Genomic DNA, 15,887 nt, shown 5'->3' on the forward strand with positions numbered 1-15,887 from the left:
TGTTTTTATTTATGTCACTTAATTGTATTTTTCCATCACAGGAGAATGGCTTCTGCTCTTCAGACTCTCAATTCAAAATCAGACGAGCATAGTGACGTCATAAGGATGCTTTGTCTCAACCTGGTAATCCCCGAACCGATTTTGCATTCGATCGACGAAGAACGCTTTAATGATTTGTCACGCTCCGTTGGTCAGCAGGTCAGGGGCTTTAAAACGCCCTTGAACCAAGGTCAAATAATACACGTGCAACTTGCGCTGAGGAATAAGCTCACACTGATTCAAGGGCCGCCAGGTAGTTTAATTGTTTTTATTCCAAAGGGGCATAATTTGTTTTACTAATGAAATCTTTTTTTAACCAACCGTTTCTTCTTTTAAGTTTAAGGCACTTAACATGTGTATTTATTAATTTTGTGTCTAACATTGTTAAAAAACTTTTTTAATATAAAAAGCTAATGAGAGATGTTGAAAATAAATAACTAGTAAAATAGTGTTGAAAGTGGATAAAAAGTTATTTGAAACGTTCAGAATGCGACCTACTTATATGAACTTTGATGTTTATTTTAGGTCTAGGAACAGTGTTTAAAACAGTACCGGACATCCCTGCTAACATTCATAAGTAAATTAATAACATCTACACTTGAACGTTTGGTGGTAAAATGACTGTTGTGAGTCGTTGCCACTTTCTTTCTAATTAAAGCTAACTTAAAATATAACAATCATTAAAAAAGCATTTTGCCAATGCTGTACAATGCACAGGAATATGCTCAAGTCATTTGAAACGTTATCCATGTCGTAAATATGCTAACTTTATTTTTCCAGGCACCGGAAAGTCGTTCATGGGCGCCTACCTGGTCTACTACTTCCAACAGTTGAACAAACTGAAAGGAAACGACAAGTACATCTTGTACTGTGGTCCTTCCAACAAGTCGGTTGACGTTGTGGCAGGTTTGTTTGTTGCTAGTTTCACCAATCAATTATATTTCTTCTGTCTGTTGCATTCCTGCGTTAACATTTTGGGCATGCAACTAAGTCTTTCTGGTAAAGTTTGTTTGACATTTTAATTTCCAAATGGCTTGCTACGTCATCGGCTTATGTTCAGTAATTCAAGTTAGTTGGTGCTTGGGAAATTTTGCATTAACTTAAAACTAGGTCAAATACTTAAGCTTTAAAAAGTTGAGAAATGTTCTGCAAAAATTAGGTAATGTTTCGGGTACTTTCTTTATTAATTGTTGGATGGGAGATAATGATACTTCGACTTTTATTCCCATACATATTGGGCGAAACCTAGAACTGTTCGATATGTTACCTATTGTGTCTTAAGGAACATCAAATGAGCAAAATAGTTTGATTTATAACGCGTTTATTAAATGGGTACAAGGTTATCTGTGTTATTTTTGCCGTTTCGTTAAATTCAGTTGTTTACATTCTATTTTGTAACGAAATAATGTTTCGATAGAAAATGTCTAAAATATATAAATTTTGTGCCTTGTTGGCACTGGTACCACATTAGTATCGGGCATCGATGCGATATTACTCGAATATCGAGGTTCCGATCCGATATTATCGTACAATTTCACCCCAGAGTATCTTCTACACACCGGTCTTCGCGTTCTGCGAGTTTACGGTGAACTGATGGAGGAATTGTCTTATCGGAACCCACTCAAACCCACGGTTGGGAGGAAACTACAAGAGCGCCCTCCCTCCTCACTTCACGATATAACACTCCACGAAAGAATAAGAATGAAGTCGAATTGTTGCTCCGAGAAGATTAGGGCTTTCGATAACAAGTAGGTTCACAATTTAACCATTATTCTTTAACCTTGCGAGGTCCATGCACATGCGACATGCGTGTACCAAGTTTGCAATGATGCTAAGGTTGTTCTACTTGCTCCCCTCTGAGCCTGTGTAGCTTAGTTGGTAGAGCAACGGTCCCAGTATGACCGAGGTCGTGAGTTCAAACCTCGCCACAGGCTAGTTTGACGAACAGGATGCAGCAGGCAACGGTGCTATGGTTGTTTCTCGACTAACTCCCCTCTGAGCCTGTGTAACTCAGTTGGTAGAGCGGCTGTCCCGGTATAGCCAAGGTCGTGAGTTCGAACCTCACCACAGGCTATTTTTACCAACAGGGTGCAGCAGGCAACGGTGCAATGGTGGTTTCTCGACTTACCTCTGGGCCTGTGTAGCTCAGTTTGTAGAGCGACGTTCCCGATATGACCGAGGTCGTGAGTTCGAACCTCACCACAGGCTAGTTGAACAAACAGGATGCAGCAGGCAACGGTGCAATGGTTGTTTCTCGATTTACCTCTGAGCCTGTGTAACTCAGTTGGTAGAGCGGCTGTCCCGGTATAGCCAAGGTCGTGAGTTCGAACCTCACCACAGGCTAGTTTGACGAACAGGATGCAGCAGGCAACGGTGCTATGGTTGTTTCTCGACTTGCTCCCCTCTGAGCCTGTGTAACTCAGTTGGTAGAGCGGCTGTCCCGGTATGACCGAGGTCGTGAGTTCAAACCTCACCACAGGCTAGTTTGACGAACAGGATGCAGCAGGCAATGGTGGTTTTTCGACTCGCTCCTCTATGAACCTGTCTAGCTCAGTTGGTAGAGCGACGTACCCAGTATGACCGAGGTCGTGAGTTCAAACCTCGCCAAAGGCTAGTTTGACGAACAGGATGCAGCAGACAACGGTGCTATGGTTGTTTCTCGACTTGCTCCTTTCTGAGCTTGTGTAGCACAGTGGTAGAGCAACGTTCCCAGTATGACCGAGGTCGTGAGTTCAAACCTCACCACAGGCTAGTTTTACGAACAGGAGCTTAGTTGGTAAAGCGACCGTCCCGGTATGGCCAGAGGTCGTAAGTTTTTGCTATCCTGGCCTTGCTTGCATGAAAATCCCTAATTGATTAACTGATTCTGTTAAACATCCTGAAGGCCCTGGTGTATTTTCTTATCTGTTTTTTTTTAGTTGCAATTTAAAGTATTTCCAAAAATAATTAATTTCCTTCTTTTAAAGAAAAAATATTTAGCATTTGTATTGAATTGAGAAAGATTTTTCATCTTTAGATTTTAACAAAAAACTTTTTAATCCTGCTTATTTTGCAAAGAAAAAGTTTTTTATTCCTTCTGTTTGAAAGAGAAATATTTCTAAATTTATTTATTTAAAAAAATACCTTGTATTCGAATCAAAAATTTTAATATTATTTGATGGCGGGTCATTTTCTGCTGTTTTTCACCATTATTTTCTGTGACATTTTTCGGTATAGATAAAAAAAACGCTGCTTTAAATGTTCGTTATATTATGAAAATATTAAAGGTTCAAAGACAAGAAGGCAGCTGTGAGCTACGAAGAATACTTAAAATATAAGTCGATCGTCAATCAAGCGAAACTGATCGAACTTGCGTGTCATGACGTCATTATTTGCACTTGCACCTCCGCAGCAAGTAAGTGTGGTATGCGGACATAGAAAATATATATAGTTCGCACATAATTTATAAAATCAAAAAGGTACACAAAATTAAAAAAACATTTCACTCTATAGTTTTACATCAGTGCAGTGCACATTTGAATGACGTCATTATGACGTATTAGACGCCAAATTTTTCCGGGTACGATTTTTGGAACTAAGGTTGTAAAGAATCGAAAAAAAAGGTTGCGTTGTATTTTGTCTGATTTCACCCAGATTTACTTGATGGCGATTTTTATTGTTTATTAACCGTGTTGAATATAAATAGAGTTTGGCAAATACACTGCAAGTAATTTTTAACACATCTAGATTTACTTTACCGATCATAAATTTATTTTAAAAAGCTGATTACTAAAAAGGTGTTTTATCATGACATAATTAGTAATAATTTTGTTTTAGTTTTTAATATTTATCAATATAGTAAAGAAATTTCAACTAAAACAGTTATTTGTTTGAACGTGTTTATGCAAGGTGATGAGTCTTCTTTCAAAACAGATATTTGCCAATTTATTTTAGATATGCTCTAATTTTGGTTCACTCTGCCTTGTTGCGATTTAACTATTCTGATAAAATGACCTTAAAGTAGAAATCTTAATAATGAGGAGTAGAACGACTCATCTTGCTTATATTTGAAATTAAAAGGATTGCCAACTGTCGATTCACTTTGCTTAGCGAGTGAAGAATCAGTTCGGGACAATTGTTTTTTCCATTCTTAATTTACGTCTGGAAATATGCATTTTATTCGCATCTGCTGGTGTTCATAGAGTGATCTAAACGTACTCGATTTCTATATCGGAAAATGTACAGAATCACAGCCTTATATAGTAATAAGGAAACTAGTGTAGGATTAAACAGCTGAAGATCTTTGCTCGAATCTTAATATGTCCATTAAACACCAGTATTGATGTACTTTTTTACTCAATTGTTTTCAGTGAAACTGCTGCAGCCCAACCCGAAATCGGAGATCCGACGATTAGTGAAGTTATCTTTCTCGCATTGCATCATCGATGAGGCGGGTATGTGCAGTGAACCGGAAACTTTGACCCCGGCGATTTCCGTGAACCCTGAACAGGTTTGACCTTTGTTAACCTTTTTTCAATCAAAGGTCACTTAGCACATGGCACTTGACATTGTAGTGGTGTCTTTACGGCAGTTGGTGTAAAATCTTGTCGCGATAGGACAGGGATGGCGAACCACTGTCACGAAGTGACCCACCATAGATTTTTAAAGACCTACTTATTGTCTTTCTGGAAATACCAAAATGTTATCAATCATTTTCATGAAAGGATAAATGTAAAAAACAGTTCTTCGTTAGATAGCATTATACTGAACCAAGCTGAAAAGCTTTTGCTTAACTCCTGTAAACCATGAAAAATGCTGCAGCATATGTTAACTATTCAGCTGCTTAATATTTGTGGGAATCCGAAATCATACAAAAATTACCAATCCAGACAATAACACTTAAAACGACGCAGCAGAGTTTCACATAAAGTGAGCGGATAATCAAATATATGACCCACTTGAGCATTTTGTAAGGATTAAGGTCGTGTTGTTGACCCGCACGATGAAAAGGTTCGCCATCCCTGCGATAGAAGCTCGCCTTGTAAGTTACTTGTAAGTGTTTGGCGATGATGTTTTCCTTGATGATGCTGCTTTCTGTTCACATAAGAGTGTTGCGCATGGATTTTATGGCTTGAGGTCAAGGGTCACTGAGCACATAGTACTTGACATTGTAGTTGTGTCTTTACGGCAGTTAGTGTTACTATCTTGTCGTGGTAGGAGCTCGCAATGTTAGCTACTCTTTTTTATTTTGCGACGATGTTAACTTACACTGACGCTGTTTTCTGTTTGATAATGTAAGTAAGTGTTTTATGGCTTGAGGTCAAAGGTCACTAAGCACATGGTGCCTTAAAATTGAAGTTGTCCTTACTTCAGTTGGTGCAAATTTCTTATCGAGGTAGGAGCTTGCCTTGTTAGTTACTTGTAAGTGTGGCAATTATGTGTAAGATGTTATAACTTGCTCTGATGCTGTTATAACATAAGTGTCTTGTATGTTTTACTATTCTTTTTCATTTGAATAAGATATGAATCCACTCGGCCATAAGTAATTATAAATTCTTCACTGATAAAGACTTGAGTATCGGATCCATTCGTAATCGACCTCGTTAGATGTTTAGCCGTAAGGACCTTAAGGGTTCTAAGAAAATCAAGGCTCCAGCATAAAAAAGGTTTTTTCAATCTTTTTAAACACGTACCGCTCAAAAACATTATGAAGCTTACAAACTCTGAACGATAATTTTGCAAAACGACTCTTACATTTAAGAATACTAGCTAAGCTTAAATACAATAGTGCTGTCGAATGAAAATAGAAAGCACTCCAAGTTACATTAAAAAGCTGTTGCTTTATATAAAAGTAAATCCCAGTGCTTTCGTGAACAGCCCATTGACAACTGGTGAGTAACCAATGGTCTATCTGTGTGTTTTCAAAGACTTTCATCTTCTTATTTTGTTCTTATTAAACAGAAAAGTTTGCAGAATAAACTAATAGTACCTATAAAGGGAAGATACACACACTTGTATGTTTAACAGCTATGATCTAGCCCTTCTGAAGCTGCTTTTTGACCAACGATTACGGCTTAAGTATCATTAGTACACCGAAATCCATCGCAGACTCACCGAATCTGTCGATCCTACTTGCGTCATCGATTAACAGATTGGTTAGTCTGCGACGACTTTCAGCGTATTATAAAAAAAAACTATTCCGGTTGGTAAATATTATTCTGCAAGTAATTTTGCTTAACAGTCAAGACAACTTTATTCGAACCCATTCGACCAACACCTTTCATAAACCTCTGTTATATGTTCCAGTTGGTTCTGATCGGCGACCACATGCAACTTCAGCCTGTGATCCAATGTAAGAGATCGCGGGAGCTCGGTCTTGATGTTTCTATGTTCGAGAGATTGAAGCAACACGCTGGAATGCTCACAAACCAATACAGGATGGTAAGTTGGAGTCAGTTTGTCAAGGTCATAAGCATTTGTGCATTGTGCCTCATGTACGTTTCTACAGTTTAACCTAATCAACCTATCTCCACTAGGGAGCAGGTGCCGCTAGGGAGGTAGGGCCCGAGTTAAAACTGAGCAAGGCAGAAGGTAAACATTTTTACCTTTTGTCTGTGCTGTGGCTCGCTAGATTTTCACAAAACAAAACTTTATTCGCACTCAAAACGTTACTCAAACACTGCTGAGATTGACAAGGATAACATATTCAATCTTATTTGCAGAACCCAACTATCTGTGACTTTCCTTCGCGAATGTTCTACAACGGACATCTTACAACGGACCAGTCAGTTCTGCAGCGCGAACGTAGAACACCAGGGGTGGTTAACTACCCTCGTTCCGCACGTCCCAACAGCGCCATATTCGCCCATATCGAGTCAGAAGAAGATTCAAGCTCAAATAAACTGGAAAACGCTGATGAAAACTCGAAGTTCAACCGAGAGCAAGCACGTGCCAGTGTAGGTGTTAAAGTAGTGTTTCTAATTTGTTATCAGATATCGGCCTGTTTCGTCACAATAGCTTGGTTGTCAAAAATTATTATAACTCTTTCGGCTACAATTTTGGTTATTTTATTGAATAACGCATAAATCAATTTATTGCCCTTTCCTGCATATTAAAAGCACCTGTGATTGTTAAAGACGTGCCTGTTTTGCATCACAATCGTTTGCGTTAATTTTTTTTACTTAATTTGGCCGTGAAAAATTCTAATGGATTTCTCTATTTTCTTTTAATCTAAATTAAACTTTATTTCTAAAGTTTAGATAAGTCATAACTCTTGATAAACGTTTGCCTTCGGGTGATATCAACCTTTTGTATATTTCTGCTGAATATGATTAAGTCTTTTTACCAATTCAACGAAAAATAAAATTCTTTTTGAATAATTAACAAATTTCTGTAAAAAACATGATTAATAGTACTCCAGTGTTTGCTAACTAGTGCGCACTAGGTGGCGACATCGGGCTAACCGATTAATATTTTTTCAAAAGGTCAAAATCCTGTTTTGGCTGCATGCAAACAAGGGGATTCCCCTTGAACGTATCATGATCCTTTCTCCTTACAAGGCTCAGTGTAACGAGGTGAACAACATTATAAAGAAGGAGAAACCGCAGTTGGCTGAAGTTCACGTTGGAACGGTCACCAACAGCCAAGGTATTTGCGCAGCTTTAACAAAACTAAAATAATAAGCTGTAACTTCTACTCATTAACTCTTCATTGAATGCACTTTTCCTGGGGGACACACAACAAGGCCCACAAGGAAACAATATCTAAAGCATCATAATCTATAATACCATAGTATTAAGATCAACGACATAATAAAGCTAAATACTCAGTAATATCCATCACAGAATAATATCTAAATCGTCTGGATAAATGGCCAAAATAACGCCTGAAACTGTAGGTAGAGGGTATAGGACGATCAGGAGACGTCAGTCTAGCATATGGAGTTTTGGAGTCGACATTTAGACGCCCTAGTTTGACCACCGCGGTTAGGGCGCCGCTGTTTTTGGGTTGTTTGTCCCTGTTTGGGGCAGGACTGCGGAGTCGGTTAAAAACAACCCGAGTCCGACTCCGGCTAAAAAAATACACCCGAGTCCCGAGTCCGACTCCGGCCATATGTAAGATTGTGTCGAGTCCTGAGTCCAGCTGTGACTCTACAGCTTATATTTTACACCATTTACGCAACTAAATTAAGGTGGATTTTCTGCAATCCACTTATATTTGTGTCATAATTGATCCACCCGCATTACATGGTTGAAAAATATTTTACCATTTGCTATTACACTTTTACAACTTATATTTTGCCGCCTTAACAGTTTTACAAGTTGATACTGCGCATGCACACGTCGGACTCGGGTAGTTTTACGCGGTCTTACTCGAGTCCCGAGTCCGACTCCGCAGCCCTGCTTATTAGTATTGGTAATGGGTGGGTTTAGAAAGTGGCTTATGTTTAAAATGATAAGGGAAGTTAGTGATGTACTTAGGGGTGGGTTTGGGGGTTGTGTAAAAGGGTTTACAGGCCTGGTATTGGACATTTATATCTTATTCTGAGGGGTTTAAGACTTTTCTGATTTAGACTTTATTACGACTATTAGATATTAGTTCTAATATATCGATTATAAATTTGTTCTTTTACGACAAATATTTTTTATTAATAAATCCATTGTATTTTTTCTATATTTTTCTTTATATGCATATCTAAAATATTTTTCACCCAGTTGCAAGTTCATTGCTCTGATAAAGATTTTCTGTATAAGGTATTAAAACGTCGGTACATTCCGAAAAAACAATTTTATAATCCATTGGTCTTTCGTTTTGACCAGTTCAGCTAGTGTTTATATAGGCCTTACAATTTTAAACGTTAATTTCCCATAGCGACAATTGATTTTTCTAATTTGTAGGAAGCGAAAGGGATTACGTCATACTTTCCACTGTGAGGTCACAACCGGAAGATTCGATCGAGGAGAACCCGAATATCCACTGGAGGCGCCGTTACCTGGGATTCATCGTTGATTTCCACCAAGTTAATGTGGCCATTACAAGGGCAAAATCTGGCCTGATTATTATTGGTAAGCTGAAGTTTTTCTATAACAGTATTTCTCAACCTTTCCTTGTGACGCCTCAAATACTAGGCTTAAGTATAATAGTTTTGGCCCTTTTTTTCACTTAATTTTTGTGAGTTTAAAGTGCACACATTGTGAAGAATAGCATGAAAACAATTTCAATTCGAGCCATGTCCTCGTATGGTTCAGTTATCTCACATTTTGCAGAAATATTGCTCAGAACCAACCTCAGTAAATAATCTAAGCATGTGAACTACTACAGTCGACGACCCAACCAAATCAAACAATGACACATTTTTTTTTTGTTTTGGTCGCGATCCATGGGTTTGAAAATTACTGCTCTATAATAATTAATATCATGCTAGTCACAAAGAGACAAGCAAGCTATTGTGACGAAACAGGCGATACCCGATAACAAATGGTAGTATTGGTACCCGCCTGATACAGCTTCGGTGCTTGGCGCGCTAGAACTTACCGAAGCGCATAAAAGTTTTTCGAGATGACGTCACAAATCATAAAGGGACGTCTGAAACAAGCAACCTTATGAAACCTGGGGAGCATCGTTCGATGTTATCCACATATGTGCAACTGAAATCCTAGTTTAAACACAATCAGGGAGTTGGCGGCTTTTTTAAAAGGTCGTGTCCTGGTGAAAACAACATGTTTTACCGGCACGGCAGATCTGTAGGTTGTTTTACCGACCGTTCCAGCTCATGTAAACTTTGAAAATAATGCAGTCCTAAGTATGCGTGTTGTTGTACCAGGCAACAAGCACCTCTTGAGCAAAGACAAGACCACCTGGTTTCATCTGTTGAACAGTTATGAGGAAAGAGGAAGTGTGTTTGACTTCAAAGATGCAAATTCTCCCTGGTATAACTCCCGTCACTAAAGCTCTTATCTTCAGCTCAAGAAGCTTTTGATAGTTACTTAAAAATACCAATAACCTAAAAACAACTTTATAAACGTATTTATGTTCTAACTTGTACATGTGTTTGAAAAAAATATAACGACTTTTCTTCCTTAGAAAACATTCCTTATAAACGCCTTACTTTACAAAAAAATATATGTTGGTTTGCAATTTTAAACCTGTTTGTTAAATAAAATATAACTACTTGTTCACCAAAATAACATTCCTTACAAACTTGTTAACTACCTTCAAGCAAAACTGTTTGTTTTAATTTTTTTTTGTTTTCACTAAACTCTTGCAATACCTGTTTACATACAAAATCACATTGTTAGAAAGTTCAAGCTGTGTTTTCTATTCTAATTCTTTTATAATAAAGTTGCTTTTATAAGACATTTTTTGTACAGTTTTGTAACTTCATTGATCTTTCCATTTGGTTTTTGCTGTATGCAGAGATGTAAGATACGTGTTAAATTTTGCGGGACCCTGCAAAATGCCTATTTTTGTGTACTATTTCTTAAAAAAACATGTTTTTAATTTTTATTAGAATTTCTGAAGATAGCAGTTTGATTTTTATTGTGAAAAGCGTGATGTATTTCCTTGTTGTCAGGAAAGTCGATACCTATTGTTTTACAAGTTGTTTATTTAGAAGTTAGTATTTGTATATATATGCAATTTATCACTAGTACATAACATTTTTGCATTACTTGTGTGCGCAAAATGTAGAATAAATCTGTATTTACTGAGAAGAAAGTAAGTGTGTGACATTGCTGTGCATAAACAGTAATTGCTACCAGGCTTAATATTAATTGAAAACCCCAAGGATCTCTGTGTTTTAATTATAATTGTAGGCTACTTGCGCTTGAAGTAATCAAAAGATACATCTAATTAAACAGACAAGTTGCTCTTCGTCGTAGAACCAAACAATGACACATGGTCTACACTCCCTAATAAACCTACACTCCCTAATACACTAGTGACCAATGATAAATTTTATAGTAGACTACATGAGTTAATTTGGAAAGCTGTTAACGAAGTGATTTGGCCTAATTAGCGTTAAGTAGGCCTACAAGCATAGCAAAACTGAAGGTACAGGATGCAATGGTGCTATGGTACTATTGTTGTTTCTTGACTCGCTACCATCTGTGCCTTTGTAGATCAGTTGGTAGAGCGACGTTAAAAAATGCCTGGTCCTGGTCTTACTCGGATATTAAATTTTATTATTAATTTCAGCAAATAAAGTAAAGAACCAAGTGGGCGTGACATTACCAAGTCACAAGTTGGTAAGCGATCAGAATATGTTAAAACTAACGCTCTACAGATAAAGTGTACAACCAAACAGATTATGTAGGAGGGTAAAACAAACGTTATTTTTCTTTCTTTTTACAATGTACCGGTAAATTAAATTATGTTTGTAAAGTTCAGGTAAGTCATAAGCCACAACTCTTGATAAACGTTTGGCTTCCGGTGATATCAACCTTTTGTATATTTCTAAATTGGTTCTTAAATGATTAACAAATTTCTGTAGAAAGATAATTATTAGTACTGTAATGATTTATGTTTTTATTGTTGACTCTGATTTCTATGCTATTTGCTTCTGTGCGTTTCTCCTTTCTTTTCCTTGCCTCTCTCCGTAATTATCATTATACGTCCCGCGTCTTGTTACATTCTTTCCTTCCCTTTATAACTCGTGTAACTTTACTATGCTTCGTCAGTCTTTGTCAGTTTCTCTTATTGGGTACTCTTTTATATTCGTTACTAATAACGTTCTTTTTGTTACAGCACTCTATGTTGTAAATTGTTGATTAAAGCTATAGTAAACGAACTTGACGACGTTTATTGTTAGTTACTTCAAGTGCTATGACAAAATTAATTATTGTATTAAATTTAGGGAAGTCGCACTGGGAAAGTATCTTTTTTTTCAAAAAATTAGATAACGGTACCGCACCTTTATATTTTGTTGTTTTTCTAGTTGCCTTTCAAGTGCTTGCAAAACTCAAAGAGCGCTGATTGTTGAAGTACGACAACTTTAACGCCTGCTAGAATAGTTTATATTTCTTAATTGAAACATATAAATTCATAAAAACATACAACACAAAAGTACCAAGAGCTAGGCAGCTAGCGAACCAACCTACAAAATCTCGCCCTATCTCATCCTACAATTTAATTGGCAAAATTAACATATTTGTTCAGTACTGTATATAGAAAAAAATACGCTGGTCTAGAATCCTACCACAGCGTTCAAACAGTTATTCAATTAACGCACAATACTTGGGTTAGGGCAGTGGTTCTCAACCTTTTTGTTCTCGCGAACCCCTTTAAGTTTTCGATAACTTGCGCGACCCCCCAATTATAGTGTATGATAAATAAACCTGAGTAAATAAAAAACACATTTTAAAATTGGCAAAATTCAAAGGGGAAAAAATCTAGTTTAGGATTGTATCAAAATTAGGCTAAAATGTGCTATGCACAACAAGCTAAAGTTACGGTTTGAGACAGAGTAGCCAGAGATTGACATTTTAGGTCAAATAATATTTAGCATGAACCTAGTGTGAGACTAAAGGTAATCAATGGAGGTACCTGTTCTTGGTGAGCAGCTAGAAATTCCTTACAAATTTACAAAACGGTTAGTCGTTAACAGCAGTGCAATAATAAAGCTGTCTGTAAATTCTATTTCTCTTTGTCAAAACGGCAAGACCAAAATTTTATTACAGGTATTCTGTGGATGTTTTGGAAAAGGCTATTTAAAATGTTATGTTACCGCTAAAAAGTAGAAATACTTTGCCTGTAACCTATTGTAAACCTAGCACAAATTTTATTGTTACTTGGCCTTAATTTCAATTTGGAACTAAAGCGCCCTATACTACAGTTGACGCTTTTGTACTGCAGAAAATTATTGCAGAAATACGCATCAAAATCGCGCGAAGCGCGAATAATTTTTCAATTAACGTTGTTAAAGTTTGTATAAACAAAGTTTGTGGGCCTCGTGAGCCCATGGTTTTACTTCATCCCACAATGTTTGGTTTTACTTCATCCCACCGTCGGACACAGCAGATAAATTAGGACAATTTATTGTTTTTGGTTCAAATTTTGGGCCTTCTGGCAATCCTGGTTTGAGCGTCCATTCATTTTTATTAGACATCGTTTGACTGAAGCAAGGCTTGATTCCTTAATTGAAAAGTGTAATGGTGACATGATAAACGCGACAGGTTCACTGCTGCAAAAGCTGCACAAAGACAAATGTTAGACCGGCGGTTATTTTGCTCCTTCTAAACTGCTGAACTGTTAGTTCCTATTGCCTAATTCTTATGATTATTTTCTTAATGAAATTGTTCATGGCGACCTCCCGAGACAGCCCTTTGCGACCCCCTTCACGACCCCCAGGTTGAGAACCACTGGGTTAGGGTGTCGGTTAGCATTTGAGTTGGTCAACTATTATTACATTTATTATTTATTAATAATACTTGGCCTACCCAAACGCTCTCCCGCGCCCTAACCCAAATAATGTCCGTTGTGGTAGGATTCTAGACCAGCACCAAAAAAAGTTACCCTCACACTAAGACTGGTCTAAATTTTATTAATATAAAAAAATTAGTAAAAAATATTAATATTCGCTAAATATTACAAGATAAAAACATTTGCCGAATGTTTAACCAACAAATTGGGATAGGCCTTTATCTCACTTTTCCAACTATGCTATACTTGATGCCACTGATATGGGGGATAAGGGTTTGACTGCTGCCTAATGAGTGGATATCAGTGACTAATTAAATGCAAGGTAGTGGAATTACTACAATTGGTGTTCCAGACTAATGTTTCATTAGTATCTGTCCCCAAACAAATTATTTCCTTATTAATTTCAGAAACATATTTTTCACTTTTATGCCGAGAAACAGTATCATTATAAATAAAATTTGCATTAATATATATTTTTTTTAATTAAACGGTAAAGTTATGTCTACAATAACATGAAAAAGAGAGATCAAACATCGTTGTTATAAAATTCAATATTTTTTCAGGACTTGATAAAGTGCTCTTTATTATGTTAGGAGATGTAACACAAATCATTCTTCTAATAACAAAATTGAGTAAAATCAAGATTACCAACCAAGTTTCAACACTTTTTGAAAAAAGATGTTTTTGTGCGAACTTGGCTTGTTCTGCCCGGGTAGGTACTTTAATTCTGGTGTTCTGGATTTCATTAAAATGTTTAAATTTGATTTGCTGTTGTATTCAGCGGTAGTGCACTTTTATTACTTTTTTTTATTGAATGGAGTATTTTGATTAGGATTGAAATATATATCAGAGTTTCCCAAACTTTTTTGGACTACGGACCACTATTTGTAAATCTTTGTTTTGGCGGACCGCAATACAAAGCAAAAAATAAATAAAACCAAATTTTATATATTAACAAAACTGACAACATCAATGGGACGGATGGGATTGCTTCCCTCTGCTTAAATCATCAATTCATCATAAATTTGCAAGATTTACGATACTGGACAGCAAAAGCTTTTGAAATCAATCAGTTGTGAATAACTGCGGCAATTTAATTATCTTTGGAAGAGTACACATACTGTACAACAGTGGTCGACAACCGTTTTCTAGTCGCGGGCTAAATCCAAACTGAGAAAGGTCTCTGCGGACCGCACAAAATATTAACTAACAATTATGTTAGAACAACTGTCAATCAGGAAGGCTTCGGATGTTTTTGCACTTAAAAACGGGTTTAGTTACTTTTAAGGAGGCTGTAAAGTGTTGGCGCAAAGCGCAAAAAAAAGAGTTTGTTCGGTTTAAAATTCAAATCCACACGCCGATATTCATATTGAAAAGCGTAATAAAACCACTTTTAAGAAAACGTGATTTCTTAATGGGTAATCTAGTTTAGTGTTTGATAACCTACTCAAGTGTGGGCGCACCTGGCGAGTGTGATTTTTTGGGGGGTATATCACCATTTCACTCAAATTTCTTGCGGTTTTTATTACATTTCAGAAATAAAAATTAAAAATGTATGTCCAATATTTTTATACATTTCTGTTTGGACGCGACGCACTTTGGCACTTGGCATTCGGTCTTCCACAGCGCAAGAAGCGCTAATCTATAGTTCATTCATGGTCACTGGACAGCATCATAACGTAAACAAACCTGATGTATAAGGATCGTTAACGCAAAGCGCAAAAATTTTTCGCACTTACATAGTTAAAATAGTCAAAAAGTATGAGAAATAGAAAAAAATGGACTCGTGTCTAGTTTGTCAAAGAGGCTGCGGGTCGGATAAATTACATTCCGGCTGTAGGTTGTCGACCCCTACTGTACAACGTAGGCTATATGTGTAACTTTTTAATTTCATGTCATATCGCCACGGACCACATGTGCAGTCGTCCACAGTGTGGGAAAACCCTGATATATATAATACATTTGCACAGCCTATATATAGTTATCTTTCTTTCACATTTATTTTAGTGGCCGATACGTGCACATGAATTTAATTCCTACAGTTTTTAGTATTATGCAAAAAATCTTATTTTTTAGCCTTTGACAGTTACAAGAGGCTACTTTTATTATCATACTTTTCTACCTGTTATTTTCAGACCAAGAAGTGTTCTATGTTTAACTAGCTCTCATGAAGTTCACTTTGTGTTTGGCTTGTGTTATCTAAATCTTGGTTTGTCCTTCACTTTGTGTATGTACTTACAGCAGTAAGGAGCTCTAGACTTTGTACCACAGCTTGCTAGTCTTTCAGTTTCAGTGCTAATATGTTTATTAATATTATTATTCTGTATACTTGTTTGGTATAACATTGTTGTTTTATATCTATTTTATTTGATTAGGAATAAGATGCACATGTTACTGGTGAATAAAGTAATGTGATTTTAACAGATAATGACTTCTGTTTGTTTGTGATT

General features: G+C 36.7%; 1 protein-coding gene and 1 non-coding gene across 3 annotated transcripts in view; both read left to right on the plus strand.

Annotated features, from left to right (window-relative positions):
- LOC146162836 (3'-5' exoribonuclease HELZ2-like) overlaps nucleotides 1-10,728 on the plus strand; it is a 57,587-nt gene extending 46,859 nt beyond the window's left edge. Inside the window, exons 48-57 of one of the 2 annotated variants that reach the window (XM_083385917.1) lie at nucleotides 42-292; nucleotides 820-945; nucleotides 1,583-1,787; nucleotides 3,306-3,433; nucleotides 4,389-4,528; nucleotides 6,325-6,459; nucleotides 6,741-6,974; nucleotides 7,503-7,665; nucleotides 8,916-9,083; nucleotides 9,842-10,728. In XM_083385917.1, the coding sequence (XP_083242043.1) occupies nucleotides 42-292; nucleotides 820-945; nucleotides 1,583-1,787; nucleotides 3,306-3,433; nucleotides 4,389-4,528; nucleotides 6,325-6,459; nucleotides 6,741-6,974; nucleotides 7,503-7,665; nucleotides 8,916-9,083; nucleotides 9,842-9,966 (1,675 nt within the window). In that variant the 3' untranslated portion in view covers nucleotides 9,967-10,728. Of the gene's footprint in view, nucleotides 1-41; nucleotides 293-819; nucleotides 946-1,582; nucleotides 1,788-3,305; nucleotides 3,434-4,388; nucleotides 4,529-6,324; nucleotides 6,460-6,740; nucleotides 6,975-7,502; nucleotides 7,666-8,915; nucleotides 9,084-9,841 lie in introns of those variants that run through there. The other variant, XR_014494730.1, reaches the window with a different exon arrangement.
- On the plus strand, nucleotides 1,900-1,973 carry Trnat-agu (transfer RNA threonine (anticodon AGU)). The gene has a single exon. It is a non-coding gene; the product is annotated as a tRNA-Thr (tRNA).
- Nucleotides 10,729-15,887: the final 5,159 nt, after the last annotated feature.

The sequence above is a fragment of the Ascidiella aspersa genome, chromosome 3 (genome assembly GCF_963924565.1).
Source record: "Ascidiella aspersa chromosome 3, kaAscAspe10.2, whole genome shotgun sequence".
NCBI classification, from domain to species: domain Eukaryota; kingdom Metazoa; phylum Chordata; class Ascidiacea; order Phlebobranchia; family Ascidiidae; genus Ascidiella; species Ascidiella aspersa.